This window comes from Macaca nemestrina, chromosome 5 (genome assembly GCF_043159975.1).
Source record: "Macaca nemestrina isolate mMacNem1 chromosome 5, mMacNem.hap1, whole genome shotgun sequence".
Classification (NCBI taxonomy): Eukaryota; Metazoa; Chordata; class Mammalia; order Primates; family Cercopithecidae; genus Macaca; species Macaca nemestrina.
The window spans coordinates 34086630-34109995 of NC_092129.1; the positions used below are offsets into that span (position 1 = coordinate 34086630).

At 37.4% G+C, this 23366-nt stretch overlaps 1 protein-coding gene across 7 annotated transcripts in view; it reads left to right on the plus strand.

Moving 5' to 3' along the window:
• LOC105465590 (laminin subunit alpha 2) overlaps positions 1 to 23366 on the plus strand; it is a 628094-nt gene that overhangs the window by 522453 nt on the left and 82275 nt on the right. For all 7 annotated transcript variants that reach the window (XM_071096438.1, XM_071096439.1, XM_071096441.1 and 4 more), the window contains one exon: positions 16610 to 16712. In XM_071096438.1, the coding sequence (XP_070952539.1) occupies positions 16610 to 16712 (103 nt within the window). The remainder of the gene's footprint in view (positions 1 to 16609; positions 16713 to 23366) is intronic.

Genomic DNA, 23366 nt, shown 5'->3' on the forward strand with positions numbered 1-23366 from the left:
AGATGGAAAGAAGAGATTCATTATGAAGAATTGGCTTATGTGATTATGGAGGCTGCAAAGTCCCAGCTGTGAGCTGCAGACCCAGGATATAGTTCACTTCGAGTCCAAAGGCCAGAGAGCCAGGAGAGTTGATGGTATAAACCACAGTTCAAGAACTAGAGAGAAAATGAGATGAGATGTCCCAGCTCAATCTATAAGGCAGAAAAAAAGGGAAGGAATTCCTCCTTTCTTTGCTTTTTGTTCTGTTCAGGCCCTCAAGAGATTGGGTGATGCACAACCACCATATTGAGGAGGGCAATCTCTTTTACTCTCATCCAGAAACACCCTCACAGACACACCCAGAAATAACGTTTACTCTAGGTGCCCATGGCCAGTCAAGTTGACACATACAGTTTACAATCACACTGGCCTTCAACTCCAGCGCACAATGTGGTCTTCCTCTTTATTCTCCAAATTCCAGTTCTCTCACTTACTACAATTATCCATATTTCTTGGGAACAATCATTCTAAAAAACGTTGACCAGGCCTTTTGTAGGCATTTCTAGGAAAAATAATATAAAATATGGAAGAAAGTGAGGGGAGTTTAGATATAATGCATTTTTTTCATAGAAAAATGATAGTGGGAAGGTTAGTAAAGAACTGTGCTGTGTAAGCAAGATGTAACCTTTAGACAAGGTGAAGAAAAGGGGAGAAGCCTGGAAAAAATAATATCATACAGAAGGAGAATATTCTTAAATATATGAACATCTCTTATAGAAAATTTCCCAGTGTTCATTCTTAATACAAGGAGAGTAAGAACTCCACAGAAACCTCAAAAAGAACTTCTGCTTGTGATGGGGTTAGCTGTCTAAGGAGTAAACAGGACTTTTGAAACTTTACTCTTAAGTGACAGATTAGTGAGGGGGAAACACGCTGATAAACACTGAACTACTACAAATACACTTCATTTGCTATAAATACACTTCATTCACTGAACTATAATAAAATTCACTTCAAAAGGAATGTAAACAAAATGAAAGAACTTGGATATTAAAGGGGTAAAAGTGAACAAAAAGATAGAAACTGTGTACAAATCTAAGTAAGCATTGTGAAAAGCATAATGATAATAATTATTAAACATGTGGAATTAAAAACAAAGTGGAACTAAAACACAAGAGACGAATGACATGGAAAATGGGGCAGGTAGTCATTATTTAATAAAAGTTTTTAAGATTCTTGAATTCTGGGGAGGAAAGTAAAAAGCTAATTAACTTTAGTTTTTACTAAGAATATGTATTAAACATTGAAGAAAATTATAGAAAAATAAAATTGACAGTATTTGAGTTCTCCAGAAAAACAGAACAAATTGGAAGTGTATATATACACAGATATATATATATGTTTTAAACAATTGGCTCATGAGATTGTGGGGTCTGGCTGCAGGGAATAGTGAATATTACCGTCTTGAATCCAAAGGCAGTTTGGAGGCAGAATTTCTTCTTCTTCAGAGGACCTCAGTAATTCCTCTTAAGGCCTCCAACTGTTGGATGAAGCTCCTCAACATCATGGAGGGTGACCTGCTTTACTCAAAGTCTACTGACTGAAAGGTTAATCACATCTAAAAAATACATTCACAGCAACATCTAGACTGCTGTTTTACCAAAAACCGGGTACGATAGCCTAGCCAAGTGGATATAAATTAACAATCACAAACAGCTAAACATTCCAAACAAGCAGACAGAGAGAGAGAGAGAGAGAAATAAAGAAGTGTGAAGGGAAGGAGAATTTTCAATCAGTTCTGTAAAAGGCAAAAAAAAAAAAAAAAAATAGAAAAACAGAAACAAATTGTAAATATAAAACATAATGGAATTAAATCCAAATACAACAATCAGGGTAATTATCACCAGCTGCCTCAAAAAATAACCCCTGAAATCTCACACGATGGGCATAATTCAAGTTTATGTCTCACATCACAACCCAATGTGAGTTATACCACCGTTTACATCTTGTAGTGACACCATACCATGTAGCCTCCAAGGCAGGGAAGAGAAAAAAAGGAAGAGACATGCAAGCCCCTACCATATTGGCTCCTGTGGCCTGGACCACGTCTGGTCTAAGTCATTGACCAGAAGTAGCCATGTGCCCCAAGCTAACTGTAAGGGAGGCCTGGAAAAGTAGGAGGCACATAGGATATTTGCTGAGCACTAACTATCTCTGCTTCAAGTTGTCTTCATAATAAATGCAAACATTAAAATTGACAGGTAACAATGATTTTCATATTGGATTAAAATGTCTGAAACAAAGGCATTCGTCTATATATGACTTACACAAATACTGCAAATCTTAGGGGAACAGAAAGACTGAAAACGAGAGATAAGGAGTTATTAGGGATAAAGAAAGTGATCATGATAGAATAAAAGGAAGAAGGAAGACTAAAAAATTACGAGCCTGCAAGGTCATAATAACAAAACCTATGGATAAATAAAGATAAATATATCAGAATAAGAACATTTTTATATGTTTAACAGGGAGTGATTTTACCATATCTCTCTTAAAAATGGATAGATCAAGCAAAGAGACACAGATATTAAAAGTACCTTAAACAAGATGACTTAATGGCCTTATAGAACTCTATATCGACTAGATAATTAATTCTACATGCCCCATTATATGAAGTAACTCATGAAAAAAACAAAGGACCACAACCTAGATCACAAAGCAAGTATCAGCAAATCCTAATGATCCAATAGCATCTAGACTGCATTCTCTTATCATAATGCAATACAATTAGAAATTGGTGTAAAACAATTGACAAAAAAGTTTTAAAATAAAAAACACTTCAAAGTAATCCATGGTTTGAGAAAAAACACAGTTTAAATTTACAAAGTATTTAATAACAGAATGGAAATAAAACTTCACCTCAAAATTTGTGTGTACAAATAAAGTGCTACCAACAGGAAAGTGTAGTTTGGAATGTAGATACTAGGAAAGGATAAGAACTGATACTAATTATCTAAGGTTTCTGCTCAAGGTGTTTAAAAAAGTACACAGAAAGAAATAAAAATAAAAGCAGAAATTAATGACCTAAGGAAAAGCATTAGACAGGGTTGACAAAACAGAAAGCTGATTCCTAGAATAAACTAGCAAATAAACAGAAGACAAGAACAACTAAGCAAACAAAGAGAGACAACACAAATGAATAGGATCAACAATGAAAAGGGGATCACAACTGTAGATGCAGTATAGATTGAAAAATAAAAATTGATATATTGGAGTATATGAGCAACTTTATTCAAACACATTTGAATACTTAGGTGAAGTAAACAGTAAGATTAGAGCAAAATTTACTCAAAAAGAAATAGTACACCTGAGAACTATAACCATTAAAAAAATTTAATCAGTAGTTAATACAACAAAATAACATTGTGTTCAAAAATGTCAAGGACCCATTATGCAATTTGTTCCAAAGAATAAAAAAAGAAGAAAAATTTCCTCAGCTTATTTTATGAGGTTGATACAATCTTGATGGCAAACCCTACAGAGGACAGTACTACAAAGAAAGCTATAGGCCAGTTATTTAACTAGAAAGAGAAGCTATAAATGAAACACTATAAAACTCAATTCAAATGTACATATTTTAAAGATCTATAAATATACAGTAAAACATTAACATTTGCCAGATATGGATGATGGGAACAGAGGTGTCTGTATTAATTTCTAATCGTATCTATATTATTTCCTACTTAAATGTTTTAATTAAAGTGAACCTAAGAGGAGATAGAACATCAGTCCTGAAATAAAATCTGTTCTAAAATAATAAAGAAAATAGGTCTAAAATGAGTCTGGAAATGAAACAACAACCCTCATCCTTTATACCAACAAGAGGTTCTGAATTTCTTTCCTTTTCTAAATTCATGATGCATGCCTGTTTTCATTTCTTTTAAATGATCAGGGGCTGATCGTTGCAAGCAACAATCCCCTGACCTAACTTTTCTCTCAACTAAGCTCGCAGCTCCAGGATCAACCATTCCAAATCTTTCAAATAGTTCTTCTTTTACTACATCTCTTAGTAATATTATTGTGCCATCATGTATTTAATTAAGTGGGGCATTATCTGTTTAATTACTGCTATGATAAAGGAGATGTAGTTCACTTAGAGAATATCACATCACATTTTCCCACTCATTAATTTCCCAATATAGGTACATTACTATGTTTAGATTCTTCATTTTTTAACCTAATATACTGAGAGCGTTATTTCCTGCATAAATGGTAGACTCTATGCTCTTTAAGATGAAGCTATTTATGTCCTCATTCTTCCCTTTAGCTTCATTTTTTCCTTCTCCTCTCAGCTTCTACCTCTTTAACTTTGATATTGTGAGAGTCTTTACATTTTATCTATGTCCATAATTGTTCCATAGCAGAATACAGAAGTCCCTTCTCTGAAGCCATTTGATGCCTTAAAGGACTCCCTTTGATTTTTTGTCAGTGGGGCATTTGATGCTTTATTGCCAGTTGCTCTGTGCAGGAGAGAAGGGATATTCTGTTCCATAAAATAACTTGCAGTGAATTATTCCTTTTTATTCTCACAACTGACTCTCATTCTCTACCTCACCTGTTCTTCTGAAGGCCTGGCCTTCTCCCAGCTTTTTCTACCTCCTTGCTGGCATTTACCCTATAGTGCAAGTTGTGGGTACAATAACTGAAAAAGATTGAGGAGCAGGAACTATCTAAATAAACCATGGTGGCTGAGTGCAGTGACTCATGCCGGTAATCCCAGCAGTTTGGGAGGCTGAGGTGGGAAGATTGCTTGAGCCCAGGAGTTTGAGACCAGCCTGGACAACATGGCAAAACCCTATCTCTACTAAAAATACAAAAATTAGCCAGGCATGGTGGCACATGCCTGTAATCTGAGCTACTCAGGAGGCTGAGGTGGGAGGATCCCCTGAGCCTGGGAGGTCAAGGCTGCAGTGAGCCAAGATCATGCCATTGCACTCCAGCCTGAATGACAGAGCAAGACCTTGTCTCACACAAAAAGAAAATAAAAGGCCCATGGTGGTGTGGCTAGGAAAGAGGGCTCACCCTGCCCAAAGGGAAGGTTTCTTTGCTGAATTTATACACTTTATTTGATCGACTTCTCTTTACTCCATCATAGTTTTATTCCCCACCAATCTCCCTCACTCAGTCACTCTATTTTACTTAATCTCTTGGTAGTATTCTCAGAATTCAAATTTTAAATTAATTTATCTATATGTCTGAGGAGCTGTTTGTTTTCCTACTGTATATTTTGCTTTCTCCATGGGAAAGATATGCTTGGGAACCTCATGCAGTCTTGGCAGGAGTTATGTAGCCACTGGGCTAGATATGTCAGAACACACAGCATAGTGAGCCATTCCCTGGCCAGTTCCATCGCCCAGAGCCAGACCCTTTGGGCACTACATAGACTGCTTGTATATGGGAAGCTTGTATATGGGAAGTTCTGACGTCACAGGATCCTTGGGGTGTTGCTTCACCAGCTAGAAACCTCTGTGACCGGTGGCACCTTTGCCTGAGTTTTGCTCAGGTCCACTGGGCTCGTTATGCCCACTCAGCCTGGCAGGCTACACTTGGCTCACACTACCGCTACTGGGCTGGATCCCACGCCTGCCAAGGGTGATTCGGGGCAGAGTGGCGAAGGGTGTGTGAGTGAGCATGGGGTCCAGCCACTGTGCACAGCTAAGCGTGCCAGCTGCAGTGGGCTGGGCAGCTCCAGGTCCTGGCTCCATGCGAGACTGTGGCTGAACCAGACATACTACAAGTGGTTTCCACCACTGGCACCAGGGAATGCAGTGGCACCCAGGAACTTGGAGATGCCGGGAACCACAGAGGCTGAAAGAGGGTCTCACAGCCCTGGCTCAGGGAGCCCTTAGGTCTCAGCTCACCAAAAGGCCACAGCTCTTCTCTCCTGCTCATTGCTGTCAACATGGTGAGCTGGGGAAGAGGGTGTATTTCAGCCCTGTTTGTGTTACAGCGCTTTTCATTTACACCATCTGGGGGGTCCCGAGTTCTTGTCCCACATCCAGGAAGCATGAGGTTTGCAGACAACTGGAGGGTGAGCAAGGTGAAGAGGTGCTTTACTGAGTGACAGTGCAACTCTTAGGAGGCCCGAAATGGGTAGCTCCTTTCCACAGGCAGGTAATCCCAGCATCCATGCAGCACCCTCAACAGAGGGGAGACACACAGTGGGTAGCTCCTATCCACAGGTAGATCATCCTGTTGTCTGCCCATGTCTGGCTGAGTCCAGAGTTTTTTATGGGCTTCACAGGGGAGGAAGTATATGCTGATTGGTCCATGGGTGGCCACGAGCTGGCCCAAGAAAGCACCATAAGTTCTCACTCTAGTTTGTGAAACTGTACTTCAGGCAGTCCCTGGCTTGAAGGTGGGGCTTCACCGAAGGCCCACCCCTTTCCACCCAGGAGCTTGTCTACCTCCTGCCACCACCAGCCTACCATCCACAGCGCCCACTGGCACCCAGGCTGTTTATGCCGAGGGTCACCTTCAGGCCCGTGCAAAGCCACCCTCCGCTCCCTCTTGGCCTCCTTCCTGTGCTCCTTGGCATCCAAAATCCAGAAGGGGCCAAAGTAGCAGGGGGCTAGAGTGTCAATGCCGCCCTGAGCATATGCACACCTGGCTGGGTTGTAAAAGCCTCAACTTTGCTCTGAAATCAGCATGGGGGCTGGGAACAGGGAGAGGCCAGGCAGAAGGAGCAGGCACTTCTGAGCCTGTAGTGGAAGAGAGGTGGCCCGAGAGCACAGGGATGCCGGGGTCCACAGCTGGCTGGATGGCTGCAGCTGCACCCAGGAGGGCAGGGCTCCCCCACCTTCAACTCGGAAGGGGACATAGCTCCCACCTGTTCCTGGCTGCCACCACCTCTGTGGAGCACAAAGCCAGACAGGCTGACACTGCCATTACTGAGACCCTCTTGCTCTCAGAAGAGTTTTCATGGCCGGCTGCCTCTGTTTTCTCTGCTTGGTGACTGTGGTGTTCTGTTTTGTTCCTATTTCCTTTTCTCAGAAAAAAAAGTCTTTAGAATTAAAATTTCAGCTGACGATAGATCCCCTCTCCCCAGGGAGCAGAAATATGGATATCCCTAAAGATCTTGAGTGTTTCAGTCTTTCACTGTTTTACACTCAATATTCCATGATTTTTATCTAGATATGCCTGGTGGACAATAGGTGATCGCCAAATATAGATTGTCCCTCCCACCTCCAAATTCTAATGCTAGAAATTGGGAATGGCTATGGTAGTCCAGATTTTCAGAATTAATAAGATATTTATATTGCCCTAAGAGATATGGAAGTTGAACAAAATAAAAAAATTCAAAGTAAAAACAAATAAAATTACTTTCTTTCCCTGTTTAGTTTGAGGTCATGTGTAAATATCAGTGAATGTGATGTCATAGAGGATTTTTTTTTATCAGAATTAGGTTCGAGTTGTATTATGGAAATTTCTAATCAAATTAAGGGAAGATGCTAGCAGGTCAGAATTTGGGAATTAGATGATCTGGCTTCAAATTCAGTACATATTGTCTATGTAATTAGCTGTGTCACCTAATGTATTAATAATACCTTTTCAAGAAACATTGTGCCATCTGTTCTGATTCCTCCATTGGCTTAATTCCTATAATAAATATAGTTTCCAAAGTTTAGAACTTAATTTTCAGAATTTATTTTAATTGACAGATAAAAGTTGTATATATTTATCATGTACAAAATAATGCTTTGAAATAAGTATACATTGTGGAATGGCTAAATCGAGCTATTTAAAAATATGCACTACTTCACATACTGATCATTTTTTTGTGTTGAGAACACTTCAAGTCTACTCTCTTAGCAAAGCCACGCTGGCTTTTGTGATTTTTGTTTGTTTGTTTGTATATGATACTCTCATTTGGGTCAATAATTTTTTTTAAAGTCTATTGGAAGCAGAGAAGTAAACTTTTTGACCCAAACTTAGATGTATTTAAAAGTTCAAGGCATAAAATGATGTCTCAGGGTTTGTGTCATCAGTCAGAAACACAGAAACTCTTTTGAACAATGCCACAGTGCAATCTAAGTTTGATCTAATTTACTTCAAGACAACAGTGCTCTTGGTGCCATCCTACCTGCTCTAATTTCTACCCCTAAGTAGAATAATCAACAGGTGAGATTGCTATGTTGTATTTGATTCTGGACATTAACTGGAGGGAAAACGCGAAGCCCTCTAAAAATGGTGTCTAACTTAATAGACCCTCTCCATTACTTTTGCTCAAAACTAAGACTCTTTGTGGTATCTGCCCACCCCACCTCTAGTAGCCAGCTGCTAGTCCAGGGTCTGTCTCATTGAAGCAGTCTAGTGGTACCCATAGGTGCTGAGCAATTGCGGGTGTCATGCTGTAATTGAGGAAAACCATTCTTACTTAGCTTTGTATTTTTGAATGCTCCCTTGATTGTCTTTCTTGGTGTTCCCATCAAGCTAAAAATTCACACTCACAAATTTTAAATTATCATGAGCATTTTGGGGGATTTCCTATTTCATCTCTGAGTCCCCTTTGCATGCTCAGTTGCTTTCAATCTTGACAGAGACTCATCTGATCCATCTACCACTCTTAGGATATGCTATGTAATGCCAGGGACCTACAGCCTTTTAACAGATTGTTGCCCAAGGCCATCTCTTTGGGGTGTTTCTTGACTCATTTTTTAATCATTATTTAATTTTAATAACCTATAGTACTTAAAAATATACAGTACTATATAAAGCACCTTAAAAATTGATGCATAGTGATTTTCTTATTTTAAAATTGTGTATGATTTTTTAAATTATTACAAAAGCAACTATTATAGAAAATAGAAAATTCAGAAAAACAAGAAGGAAAAAATGTAAAATGTGCATATGAATACTTACTTTTATAATATCCTTGTATATCTACTCATATATTTTCCCATGCAAATAGTTTTTGTACAGATGGGTGATGTTTATGTAACTGTTTCATAGCTTACTATAGCAAGTAACATCACATACATATTTTAAAAAATATTCTCAAAAACATATTTTTAAAATGTATATTGAACTAGATTCCACTATTTATTCTGAGAATTCACATTATTATAGTAAGAACATTATCCTTGATTTTGATTCATAGTCTAACATACCAAACTCTAAATTTCTTCTGTTACACACTTTACATAAACATAATGCAGCCCGTCACCAACCCTTATATATATAGCTGCACATTTTGAACAGTTTTCTTTATTGAAAATATTTTTAATTTAAAATCATCTAAGTTTTATATTATCTTGGCACATTAACCCCTGTGGACATGTGTAAGACTTCTCTTCTAAAATAAATTATTTCATAAAGAGAGAGTAACAGAATAAGTCATAAGCCATGCTGATGAATTTTTAGTTACTACTGTCTTTAAAAAATAAAAACAAAAACAGAAAATAAATATTTTACATCTTCTTTTAGAGCCAGCTCTTTCAATGAATTCAAAAAATTCATCGCTAATAAAAAAGTAATTTGAGGAACATTTAGGAAAAAAGCATAATATATAAAGCAACGTAAACAATAACTTTTAAACTTGGTTGTTTAGAACATCACTGGTGTACAGGTTAGTCAGCCTGATAAACTCTAACTTGCCTTCAGGTCTCATCATCACACCTCCCTCCTCCAACAGAGCCTCCTCTGACAGCCAAACATCTAGGCGTTTCTGTGCTTCATTATGGTGATGATTGTCTTTCTTTATAAGTGACTATATTTGTTTGTCTTTCCCCTTCCCTACACTCCAGTTCCATTAGGGAAGGCACAGTCTTTCCATTTTTGAATATTTGATGCTTGAGACAACTAAAAAGTTTTGTTGGGTAAATAAATCAATTCACTTATCTATTAATCAATGGCAGTATGCTTTAGCGAGAGGAATTATGAATATTTAATCAATAGTAGGAAGAGGAAAACAACATGTATTAAAATGCAATTAAATGCCAAGCCATCTGTTGAATCCTAACAGACTTTATAATTTCATTTTTTCCTACTATAATGTTTTAAATTACCTCATTTTTCATAAACAATTATTAACTAATAAAAACCTACAGCAACTTACATAAAAATAGACTCTTTTGCATGATATAGTTGAAATTTTTATATAACTTGTATATCCATATGTATGAATATATATACGTATACAGACACAGACAGAGAAAACCAAGAATTTATTGTTTAAAAAAAAAAAAACCTCTAAAAAACAAGAAACAAAATACCTTTCAACTCAAAGACTCTCATTTATATTTCACATATGCTGTAGACACAGCTCAGGAACTCAGATGTGATGCTTATGCATATGTATAAAGTATAATTAGCTTAGAAAATGCTGCTTCATCACCTGTCCTGATATTGTTGATGTGCTTCAATAACTTACCAAGCAATGCTGGAAAAGGTTCTCTCCAAATTCCAGTGAGTTGAAACGGTGCTTTTCACCCATAACATGTTAGTGTTTTCCATTTCCTTATCATATGAAAAGTCTGTCCTTTAAACCCGGATTGCTGGCAGACTGCTTGTAACTGACAGTTGTACGCCACAAGCTCTTTACTTTAATGTTTTAGAGAGCTTCTTGAAACATTGAGGCATGTCTTTTCCTCCAAATCTCTTGATTGTAACCTCTCAATTCCACAGTGCTTGCATGAGGTGACTACTCTCTTTTCTCTGGCCTATTCTATTACAATAACCAATTGATGGTTCCTTTTTTCCCACACAGCTGCCCAATACATCTTCCTGGACTACAGCTCTGATCACACTCTCCTACTCAGAAACTTTCAATGCCTCCAAATTGCTCATTGCTCAGTTTCCTTAATCGCACCTTCGAACCTTCCAGAAATTGACTCTGACCTGTCTAATAGCCTTACTTCTCCACATTGCCTTTGACAAACCCTACAATCTTAGGGAGCTAAAATACTCGCTCTCGCATCCATGCATCGAAAGTCCCTGCCTGCCTCCCTGCCTTTCCTTATACTGTTTCTACTATATCTTCTACATTCCCGTATATACCACCTGTCTTCTTTAATCTGAGAAAGGAGTTGTTGACTAAGGATCCAGGAAGAAATCACTGACTTCCTAAAAAGCAGGAAAGAAAAAATTGCCTGGAAGCAAAGAGCAGGTGATATTCAGAAATGCAAGAAGATAGAAAATTAGCAACACGGAGGTCTGTATCAGTAGATAGCCTTCAGTCAGGGCCGCCATGTTCCTGGATGAAGGTGCAAGAGTCAGTGGAAAATCAATACACTGATAATCATCCAGCCAGACTAATCAGAAAAAAATAAGAAAAGTCACCAACTACCAATATCCGGAATACAAGAGGTGAAATCACTACAACTTCTGCAGACACTAAAGGGTGTTTAGAGGATATTATGAACAATTTTATGGCAATAATTCAACAATTTGGATAAAAAGGGCAAATTCTTTGAAAATCACAAACTACCAAAACTCACTCACAAACAAATCATCTGAATAGTTCCATATTCATTAAAGATTTAATTTGCAGTTCAAAACCTTCACACACACAAATTCAGTTCCAGATGACTTTACTTGTGAATTCCACCAAACATTTAATGAAGAAATAATAAACTCGTTCAGAAAATTAAAGAGGAGAAAATACATCCAACCTCATTCCACGAGGCCAGTATTACTCTGATACCAATGTCAGACAAAGATAGTTTTTAAAAAAGAAAATTATATTATATAACAATATCCTTCCATGAACATAGATGCAAAAGTTCATGGCAAAGTTATAATAAATCAAATCTAATGATTTATTCAAAGGATTATACATTATCACTAAATGAGATTAATCCCAGGATATAAGATTGGTTTAATATTTGAAATTAGTCAGTGTAATTTACCATATAGCAAACTAAAAAGCAAACTATATAATCACCTCAATTGACATAGTAAAGGCATTTGACAAAATGCAACATCTATTGTTTTAAAAAACAGCCTACTAAGAGTAGGGGAACTTCACTACTTGATCACTATAAAAATTTATTTTTTAAAAAAACCTAACAGCTAAAATCATACTTAGCAAAAGACTAAGATTAGGAACAAGGCAAGGATATCTGCTTCCATCACTTCCGTTTAATATTGTACTAGAGATGCTAGCCAGTACAATGGGCAAGAAAAAGGAAATAAATGGCATCCAGATTGAAAAATAAGTACAATTGTTTTTATTCACAGATACTCTAGAAGTCTAAGCATAAAATCCTGGTGGTTCATGCCTGTAACCCTAGCGCATTAGGAGGCTGAGGCAAGTGGATCGCTTGAGGCCAAGAGTTTGAGACTACCTGGGCAACATAGCAAGACCCCATCTCTACAACCCAAAAAAGTTTAAAAAGCATAAAATAAAATGCTATCTATTAAGAAAAGTTACTAGAACTAAAAAGTGAGCTTACCAATGTTATAAGGTACAACATCTATATATGAAAATCAATAATTTTAAAGACTGGCAAAGATACGTTGGAAGTTGAAATTAAAAGGATACAGTTTACAATAGCCTTAAAAATGCGAAAGACCCCCTACACCGAATACTCTGGAGATAAATTACAGAAAATCTAAATAAATCAAGAGAGATACCATGTTCATTGACCAGAAGATTCAATATTCCTATAATCCTAGTTTTATACATATTGACCTACACATTCAATGCAATCCCAATAAAAATCCTAGCAGGCTTTTTCCTAAAAATTGACAGGCATATTTTAGAATTCATATGGAACTGGAAAGGAGAAAAATGTTGGAAATATTATACTACCTGACTTCAATACTTACTACCAAGCTATGGTAATCAGAAAGTGAGGTGATGGTACCAATATTGACAAATAGATTATTAGAACAGATTAAAGAGTCCAGATACAGATTCAGACATGTGTGGTCAAATGATTTATGACATAAACACAAAAGCAATACAAGGTACATTTAACAAATTCTATTAGAGGAATTGAATATCCATGAACAACAACAAAAAAATGAACTTTAGTCTGTATCTTGCACCTTATTCCAACATTAACTCAAAAGAGGTGCTAGACCTAACTGTAAAACATAAAAATACAAAACATCTACAAATATATAAGAGAAATCTTTGTGATCTTGAGTAAAGCAAAGATTCTTAGATACAACACCAAAAGCATATCCTTAAAGGGAAAAAAAATTAACAACTTAAACTTCATCAAAATTGAGAACTTCTTCCCTTCAAAAAAAAAAAAAGCACTTTTAAGAAAATGAAAAAATAACTACAAACTAGTAGAATATATTTCCAAATTACATATCTGATAAAGGACTCACATCCAGATTATTCATGCATATCATTCAAAACTCAAAAATAAGAGCAAATAGCCCAAGAAAATTTGAACAAAAGATTTAAACAGATACGTCACCAAAGAAGGTAGAAAATAAGCATGTGAAAAGATTCTCAATGTTATTAGTCATAAGGAAAACACAAAGCAAAACCAAAATGATGACCCAATTAGAATGTCTAAAATTTTAAAAGACAGGTTATACCAAGTATCAATAAAGATGTAGGCAAATGCAACTCTCATACACTGGTGGGGGGAATATAAATAGTTCAGATACTTTAGAAAACAGGTTGGTAATTTCTTAAAAACGTAAACATAAATTGCCATATGATCCAGCCATTCCGCTTCTATGTATTCACTCCAAGATAAATGATGGCATATGTTCACCCAAAAATTTGTACACAGATGTGTACATATCCCTATGATGAAATACTACTTACCAATAAAAACGGTCAAATATGGATACACACACAACATGGATGAATGTTGAAACTATGTTGAGTGAAAGAAGCCAAACAAAAAGAGAGTACATCCAGAATGGTTCCATTTATATAAAATTCTATGAAATGCAAACCTACAGTGATGGAAAGCAGACCAGTGTTTTTCTGGGGACAGAGGGAAGAGAAAGAAGGATAGAAGGAAGGCATTCAAAAGAAATGATGGATATATTCTCTACCATGGTTGTGTTAATGGTCTCATGGGTGTATATATTCAAAACTTATCCAATTGTAAATTGGTTTGCATGGTTTGTTTATGCCAGTTTTACATCAATAAAAGTATTAAACAGTATGGTCATCTCTGGTCCCATCACAATTTCCACAGCTTAGATTTTAGCCTCTTTCACTGTCATTTAGTGAATATGGGAATAGGTAAGATGGGCCATCTTCCTCTCCTCTCTCTTACCTATTCCCTTTATTTCCTTTTTTAAATTCTTTTCAAATTTTTTTAATTTTTGAAACTTGTATTTTAGGTTCAAAGGTACATGTACAGGTTTGTTATATAGGTAAACTCTTGTCATGGAGGTTTGTTGTATAGATTTTATCACGCAGGAACTAAACCTACCACCCAATGGTTATTTTCTGATTCTCTCCTTCCTCCCACTAACTACCTTCAAGTAGGCCTCAGTGTATGTTGTTCTCCTCTTTTCTTTGTGTCCATATGTTCTCATAATTTAGCTACCACTTATAAGTGAGAACATACTGTATTTGTTTTTCTGTTCCTGCATTAGTTTGCTAAGAATAATGGCCTCCAGCTCCATCCATGTTCCTGCAAAGGACATGATTGCATTCATTTTATAACTGCATAGTATTCCATAGTGTATATGTACCACATTTTATTTATCCAATCTGCCACTGAGCCTATTCCTTTTATTTTCTTATGCTCAGCAAATCAACCTTTTTTCCCCACTGTAGTCTTGTGACTCACTTTGCACACGTGAGGTTAGCTTTAAAATTATGACTTTTAAATGCTTGTCAGATTATATTCTTACAAAAAGATATTCACACTCCAAGGCCCTGGGGAAAGCTGTTTTCTTTTTTCTTTTTCTTTTTTTTTTGTCTAGTTTTATCTAGTACTATAAATGGCCCATATTATCCTGGCGATTCAGGACTGTATTATCATCCTTGGTTATTTTACTACAATAATATTGGCATCTACTGAGACCTAGTTTACCTCTATACATTTTATCCCTTTCCAAATTGACTCAGACTCCTGAGTTTTAAAAATTCTTCTCTCCACTTTTTAGAGTTTTCTCTTCTCTTTGCTCATTGTCAGACAGAACGTCAGCTGTCACTTCTGCTGTTTTCATGTGTTTGTTTAGAGAATCTTCACACATTCTTTCACTGTAGTTTCGTGTGTCTAAACTGTCAGAAAACCTATAACCAAGGGAGTAAAAATGATGTGTAAATTTGGAACAAATATAGAATCTGAGTGGGTAACCTAAGGCTGGCTTTGTGAGTTAAAGTGCATTGCATCTGTGCCATTAATTTTGACACTCTTTTTTTTTTTTTCCAAGATAAATGACACTTATGTGATGTCACTGTATCTAATTCCCAAGAGAACTATAGCAATGAGAATTCCTGTTTTTCCCAGTGGAAAACATCATCAGTTTTCTGGAGAATAATTTGCCAAGGTTGTCTTTTGCAAGAACTATGTTCAGTGTTCCTTTTTATTCATGTAGATGTTTCCAATATATCTTTTTGTAGATATTTTAGTATTGTACAATCAATCTGTTCTATGAGCAATCGATTATTTACCTGAAAGCTCTTAGAATAATACATTAAAATAAATTTGACCACAGCCATACCAAGTTCTGTAATCTTTTCTAGTTTAATGTTCAAATAATGTGACTGATAAAAATAATGTAACTAAGGCAGTCCAGATGTCTTTAACAAGTGTTATGCCTGTGATAATCTGAGTTCAGATTTATATCTTCAACAGTAAGTATTTAGCATTCTCCAACCCTTCTTGTACTTGCAATACTTTTCTAATTTAAAATTTGCACAGAAGATTCTATTTGATTTATCTCTTGCTATATATGAATTATGTAATGATTGCTGAGAAGCAAACACTATTAAAATGGATAACTAGACATTCGGGTTAAACATTCCTTTTCCCATATCATTCTATTAACTTTGTGTCACCTTTTTTAATCTAAGCCTAAACAAATATATCTTTGCTTGGAGATAATTGTGGCTCAGAGATTGTCATTTAGAAGATTGTGTTTTGCCATACTGCTTTAAGATGCATTTTTAAAAAGGAGCAGTGTTCTTTCTCATTTCAGCACTTGGGAGATACAGGAAATGCTCCCCTCACTCCACAACTAGAGTGAAATTTACTTAGGGATAAAGTCAGGGGAGGTGTTTAGTTCTTAATTTGCTTGACTTCTGCAGCACGTCATAATACTGCTCGGTTATGTCCTTGCAACACCGCCAGTTATGCATTGAGTCACTTCTGCCTCTCTTAATTTCCATAGTGTCATGCTCTCCTAGTTTCTCCTTTTCATCTCTGGAATGCCAGTCACCTTGCCAGCTCCACTTTCTCTACCTACTCTCTAAACATTGAAGTTCCTAAGAACTCTGTTCTAGATCTTCTTATACCATAATAAACAGTCTCCTAACTTTAACTACCGAAAATGTGCTAATAATTTACAATTCTATATCTGCAGCCCAGAACTCTTTCCTGAAGGTAAACTCTGTGTACCAACTGCCTTCTGGATCCCTCCACTCCATTATTCTATGGTTTTAGATGTATGACATTTGTTTTTCTGTCCACAGGCAACAGGTCCTCGGGGTTTATTAAAGGAAGATGCCAAAGGCTCTCTTCAGAAAAGCTTCAGGATTCTTAACGAAGCCAAGAAGTTAGCAAATGATGTAAAAGGTCAGTGTGGCCATAGTTTTTGTTATATTCCAGTTAATTGAGTTGTTACTGATAAGATATTCTATCACACTATTGGAGAATATAATTTCTTTAGCATGATTTTTGTGATGATTCTATAATCTATTTTATGCAAATAAACTTTCTCACTAGTTTTACAAAATTTTGTCCACCTATCTCACTTCAAGTAGGGTAACATTTCACAATTTTTAAGTCTTATTTCTATAGCATCATTTCACCTGTATCTAATGTATAGTAACTTTTTGTGTAACAAGTTTTTAAGAGTCTCAAACCTAAGCCAGCCATAGTGGCTCACACCTGTGATCCCAGTGCTTTGGGAGGTCGAGGCAGGAGGATCACTTGGGGCCAAGAATTTGAAACCAGTCAGGGAAGCATAGCAAGATCCCTTCTCTACAAAACATTTTGTAAAATTTAACCAGGTGTAGCAGTGTGAGCACATAGACATAGCTACTTGGAAGGCTGAGCCAGAAGGATGACTTTAGCCCAAGGGTTTGAAGTTACCGTGAGTTATGATCACACTACTGTACAGCAGCCTGGGTAAGAGAGTAAGACCCTGTCTCTAAAAAGAAAAACAAAATTAAATACATTTTTCTTTTTTTGAGATGAAGTCTCGCTCTGTCACCCAGACTGGAGTACAGTGGTGCAATCTTGGCTCACTGCAGCCTCCGTCTCCCAGGTTCAAGTGATTCTCCTACCTTAGCCTCCTGAGTATCTGGGATTACAGATGCGTGCCACCATACCCGGTAATCTGCAATTTGAGTAGAAACGGGGTTTCACCATGTTGGCCAGGCTGGTCTCAAACTCCTGACCTCAAGTGAACCTCCCGCCTCAGCCTTCCAAAGTGCTGGGATTATAGGCGTGAGCCACCATGCCCGGCCCTAAATACATTTTTCTTGTATTTTATTTCTGATTCAGGAATCAAAATGCACAAAATATCTACTGCTGTATTATGGGCTTCGTGTTAATAATACATCATTAAACATGGCTGCTCTCTGTATGAGCCATTACATTTATTATTTCATGCACGTATCTCTTGTTTCTCATTTGAATTGCCACCTGTTTCTCTCTCCAGTTTCATTCCCTACCATTTTCTGTCTCATATGTGTCTCCCCAACCTTACCTAAGTATTCATAATTCCTCCCAAACATGGTACTATTCCAGGCCTTCATGTTTTCAGTATTATTTCTTCCCCTTGGAATGCCTCATCCTTCACTTCTCTTCTTTGTCTAACTGCTTTGTCTCAGACCTTCAGGATTTAGTTCAAATGCCATCATTTCCAGGAAACCTAACACCTCAGCTGATGTACATGCCCCCTCTCTGATACAGTTTTCTCATAGACTTGTCAAACCACTTGTCAAACCACTTGTCAAATCATGGACTAATTAATGTTTCATCATCTTTTTAAATTTAAAAAAAAATTTTATTGATGCATAATAGGTGTATATATTTTTGGCATTCCATCTACTTGAGGAAAGACATGGGGTTTTATTAACTGTGTATTTCTAGTATGCATAATAGTGACTAGCTCAAATGAGGAAATACTTATTTTGTACAATAAATGTTGTTGGCTTACCTTACTTATCTTAGAAAGAGAAGAGGTTTGAAAATCATTTACATTTGACATGTTTTGGTCTCAGTAGAGGTTGATATGGAATTACAAGTTCTATCTCCATCATAAGTAAAATTTTAATAGTACAATTCTTCAGACTGTGTATTACAGGTGAAATAAACTCCCTACATACATAATTCTGCTCAGCAGGTACCTCTTATTACAATCTGAAGAATGACTATAAAAAGCCAAAACCTGTGTTCCTATTGTACAAATGGACTCAATCCCGTGACTTTGCGGTCATTCCTTCCTATCTCATACCCTTGCCCAGGGCTGGGAATAGAGAGGATGGGAGTGAGGTGATTCATGCAAGTGCAGGAACCAATCCTGTCTTTAAGATTTTAGTAATATCAGGGCTGTGCCCTTGCCTCTATTTCCCCACAAACACTGGTATTATAAAAATGAAGATTGAGTCCACTTGTCCAATAGGAACACAGGTTTTAGCTTTCTATAGGGACTCTACAGATTGCAATAAGAGCTCTTTGCTGTGCAGAATTATGTATGTAGGGAGTTTTATTTCACCTGTAGTACACAGTCCAAAGGGCTGTACTATTAAAGTGCCATTTATAATGGAGATCACATTTGTTCATCATGTAGCTTGTTTATTGCACTAATTTTGATTTTTTACATATTGCATTAAAATATTTTTATCTTGACTGCAGAATTTTTTAATGCACCTTTAAATTTTGCACCTGAACTGAGTGCCTTAATCACCTTGTTCTGCTTCCAACCCTGCTCTTGCCTCTATTTCCCCACTTACACTGGTATTATAAAAATAAAGAAAGAATTTTATTTTTAGGCATTTTTTTCCAAGAGAAAAAGCAATCTAAAGACAAGCATGGTAGGAAGGGTTAGGAAACAGAAATGTTCGTTAGTTTAAATTTCTTTTTTTGTAGTTCAGGTAGTACATTATTTAAAGTAATGAAAACCCACAAACTACTCAAGTAATAATTCCTCTAGAAAACCAAGCCAAGGCTATGACGGAGATGGGAATGTTTTCTTGCTACATTATGACATTTCTCTGATTTGTGGCCAATTACAGAGGTTATAAAATGGCTGTTAATCAGGGAAATGCCATATATTACCACCAGGAACTGCTGAAATGGGCCCTACAGAGCAAAACTCTTGACAGCAGCTATTAAAATAGAGATTTAGTCATTTCTCTCTCTATGGTGCCTGGAGTTAGAAGGAATAAAAATGGTGAGGCCAGTATACCCTCCATATTTCTAATTTGTTGCTTGGTTCAATTCAGTACAGTTCAGTTCGTGAACTTCAGTCATGAATGACTTAGAACTGCTCCCTGCCATTTTTATGCTGTCCTTGCCTTGAGGGAGTCTGAACTTGCCAGGAGCAATTTGTTTTGCTTTTTAATTTTTTAATATACATCTGTTAAAAGTAAATTTGCCCTTGTGTGAGTTTGAGATTTGAAGCCTGTCTACATTGCACTGATCAAATGTCTGTGAAGATAAAAAGTATTTTGTTGATAGATATGAGGCTTGGTACAAATTGATGACTGAAAGAGTGAGAAGATGAATTAGTACCACCAGGTGAATGAATACTACTTTGCAGATGAACAAGAAATTTTTTTAGGCTGGGCACAGTGACTCATGCCCTGTATGTAATTCCAGCATTTTGGGAGGCCAAAGCAGGCAGATTGTTCGAACCCAGGAGTTCAAGAACAGCCTAGGCCACATGGTGAAACCTCGTGTATACAAAAAAAAAATAAAAAAAGAATCAAAACTTAGCTGGCCGTGGTGGTGCGCATCTGCAGTTCCAGCTACTCAGCTACTTGGGAAGCCGAAGTGGGAGGATAACTTGAGCCCAGGAGGCAGAGGTTGCAGTGAGCCAAGATCGCTCCATTGCACTCCAGTCTGGGTGAGAGAGTGAGAGCCTGTCTCAAATAATAATTAATTAATCAATAATAAAAATTAAGAAGAAATTTTTTCAGTAAAATACCAACTTCAGGTTCTCATGGAATGTGTATACGGCAAGGAAGAAGTAGAGTTTGGTTTATTAAAAGTTTGAGACTATTAAGATTTTTAAATTATACATCTTATTTTATATTGACTAACTTTTCAGTTTTATTTCCTTTTTCATTTATCCCCGGTTTTTGTCTTTGCTCAGGATAAATGAAATTACTTAATTACTTAGAAAAATAATAGGTAACATGTTGGCCAGGTGCAGTGGCTTGCACTTGTAATCCCAACACTTTGGGAGGCCGAGGTAGGCAGATCATCTGAGGTAAGGAGTTTGAGACCAGCCTGGCCATCGTGGTGAAACCCTGTCTCTACTAAAAATGCAAAAATTAGCTGGGCATGGTGGCGGGTGCCTGCAATCCCAGCTACTCGGGAGGCTGACGTAGGAGAATTGCTTGAACCCAGGAGACAGGGGTTGCAGTGAGCCGAGATTGCACCAAGGCACTCCAGCCTGGGCAACAGAGAGAGACTCTGTCTTAAAAAAAAAAAAAAAAATAGGTAACATATCTATAAAATAGATAACACAGGAAATAAAAAGAACTATTGTCTGGAGATCTGTGACAGCTCCCTTTGAAGGAGGTGGTTTGTCTCATAGCACTGTAGCCTGTGGTATATAATTACAGTTAACCCTTGAATAATGAGGGAGTTGGAGAGCATGGATCCACTGCACAGTTGAAAATCCACGTATAACATTAGACTCTTCATAAACTTGACTAAAAAAAAAATCTATTCCCAAGCCCAAGAATAATGAATCAGTGCGTTGCTTGACATATGGTGCTGTCCCACACATTATTCCAATCATTAAGTTTTATCAAACCAATTGAAGCCTTCCTTCCATACTGTGGTCCTCCAAACACTCAGTCATTCTGTTGAGACAAGTGAGCCATGAAGATTCTGAGATCATGGATGTAATACACTTGCAATTGCTAACCTGTTGAGATTCTGTGTTATTATTTTATATTTTTAAAATAAGAGAATAAACTGGAATACTGCAGTGCTGCTAAACCAAAGTATGATATAGGAATGCAATTGTGACTAACGGATCCTTTTATTACTAAAGATATACTCCTTTTGAATTTGCATATTACCCTTTGCCTGAATCAGCCTTTCCATAGCAGGCATGTAAAAGACAAGCAAAATCTGCTCTATTGACAACAATTTTAGACTAAAAGGATGAAATCAAGCCTGGGTCCCCTGGCCTGCTGTGGTCTGGAGAACAAAGCAGTCTTTTCCAGGTGAAATTGCCGATCCCTCATACAAAGTTTTGGTACCTCCTTTAGAGTGTGAGTGGTGGAAATCAAAAAAATAAAACGAGGGTGGACTTCGATTAGGAGAAAAAATGAAAAGTGGCAAAATAGTGGCAAATATAGAAGGGCAGGTTGTATTGGAAAGATTATCCCTAAGAGTGAGTCGTAGCTTGTCTCATCCAAACCCACCATGTGAGTAGAAGATGAGAAACAAACATTCAGAACATTCCTGTATATCATCTCAGCAAGAGACAAAGGCCTGTGTGATAAAAACTGGACTTAGAGCTAAAAACTCATCTGGGCTTTGTTGTGATTAAATCCAATCAGAGTCTGAGGTTCTGTGGGGTTTTTTGCAAGTAAGTTAATTTAGACCAGAGATAAACAGAAATGCCTTCAAGAGACTTACGGATAACATAAAGGGATGGTGGGGACTGTGTTAAACCAAAGAGTATTTGTCTTATTTAAAGGTATTCAAACTCAATTTTCTTGCTGGCCAAAAGAAAACAAGTCTGCAAGTCCACAGTCAGCATGTCCTAGAGGAGTCAAATGCGGCTGTTGATATCTGGTGGTTTTAGTTTTTCATTCCACTGGCTGCAGAGAGGACTCCCTTTTATCACAATATCCTAAATATTTGTAGAACCTGCTGTCAGACAAGTACACCTTCCCTCTTTTCCTGAGCCTCCTACTATGACCCCCTAGTGGGAGGAAGAGCATATGCAAGCATGGTGTTCATTGTGAACAAGATCTAATTTTTTACTTTCAAATCAGAAGAGGGTTTCTCCATAACCTGACTTCCTGTGAAACAGTCATCTCTGAGGTTCCCATATGTGGTCACTCTAGTACGTATGCCTGTCTGTGCAGAATAAGTAATCAGATATAGAGCACATCCCAAACTTGTGACAGCTACTGGGGAAAGGGAACACAGGAGTAACAATCCTGAAAGAAGGCTAGAAGTATAAAGGTTCAGGAAATGATACCATTCCGAGTCATTGTCACCAAACTCAGTGATTGCCTGCATAATGCAGAGAATTGGAGGAATTTTTCTAAAAAGTACAAAGATTGCATGTAGCAACCTTATCAAATCAATTTGCTGGAGACCTAGGAGAGAAACACAGTTGTAGATTTCACCTTCTGTTCTTCCTCACTTGGGTGCTCTTCTTTCCTACCTAGGTCTCAAGATCCTGCACTGGGTCTTTAGGTTGACTTAGGGGACAGGGTCTTTAGAAATCTCAAGAAGCCAAAATCTGAACACAGTGGCTTACGCCTGTAATCCCAGGTCCTTTCCAAAGTCATCACATTTCCATGAATTTCACCCTTGTGAATGGGTCATTCTTTCAGGGCATTTATTTGTGCCCTGTTCATATTAATAAAAAATGAAAATTCCATTTGAGAAACTCAACTGGATGGAATTTGAATAGTCAAATTAGACGTTCCTGTTAAAACTTATAGAAATCATCCTGATTTTTTTTTTTTTTTTTTTTTTTTTTTTTTTTTTTTTTTTTGAGACGGAGTCTCGCTCTGTCGCCCAGGCTGGAGTGCAGTGGCCAGATCTCGGCTCACTGCAAGCTCCGCCTCCCGGGTTCACGCCATTCTCCTGCCTCAGCCTCCGGAGTAGCTGGGACTACAGGCGCCCGCCACCGCGCCCGGCTAGTTTTTTGTATTTTTTAGTAGAGATGGGGTTTCACCGTGTTAGCCAGGATGGTCTCGATCTCCTGACCTCATGATCCACCCGTCTCGGCCTCCCAAAGTGCTGGGATTACAGGCGTGAGCCACCACGCCCGGCCATCATCCTGATATTTAGTTT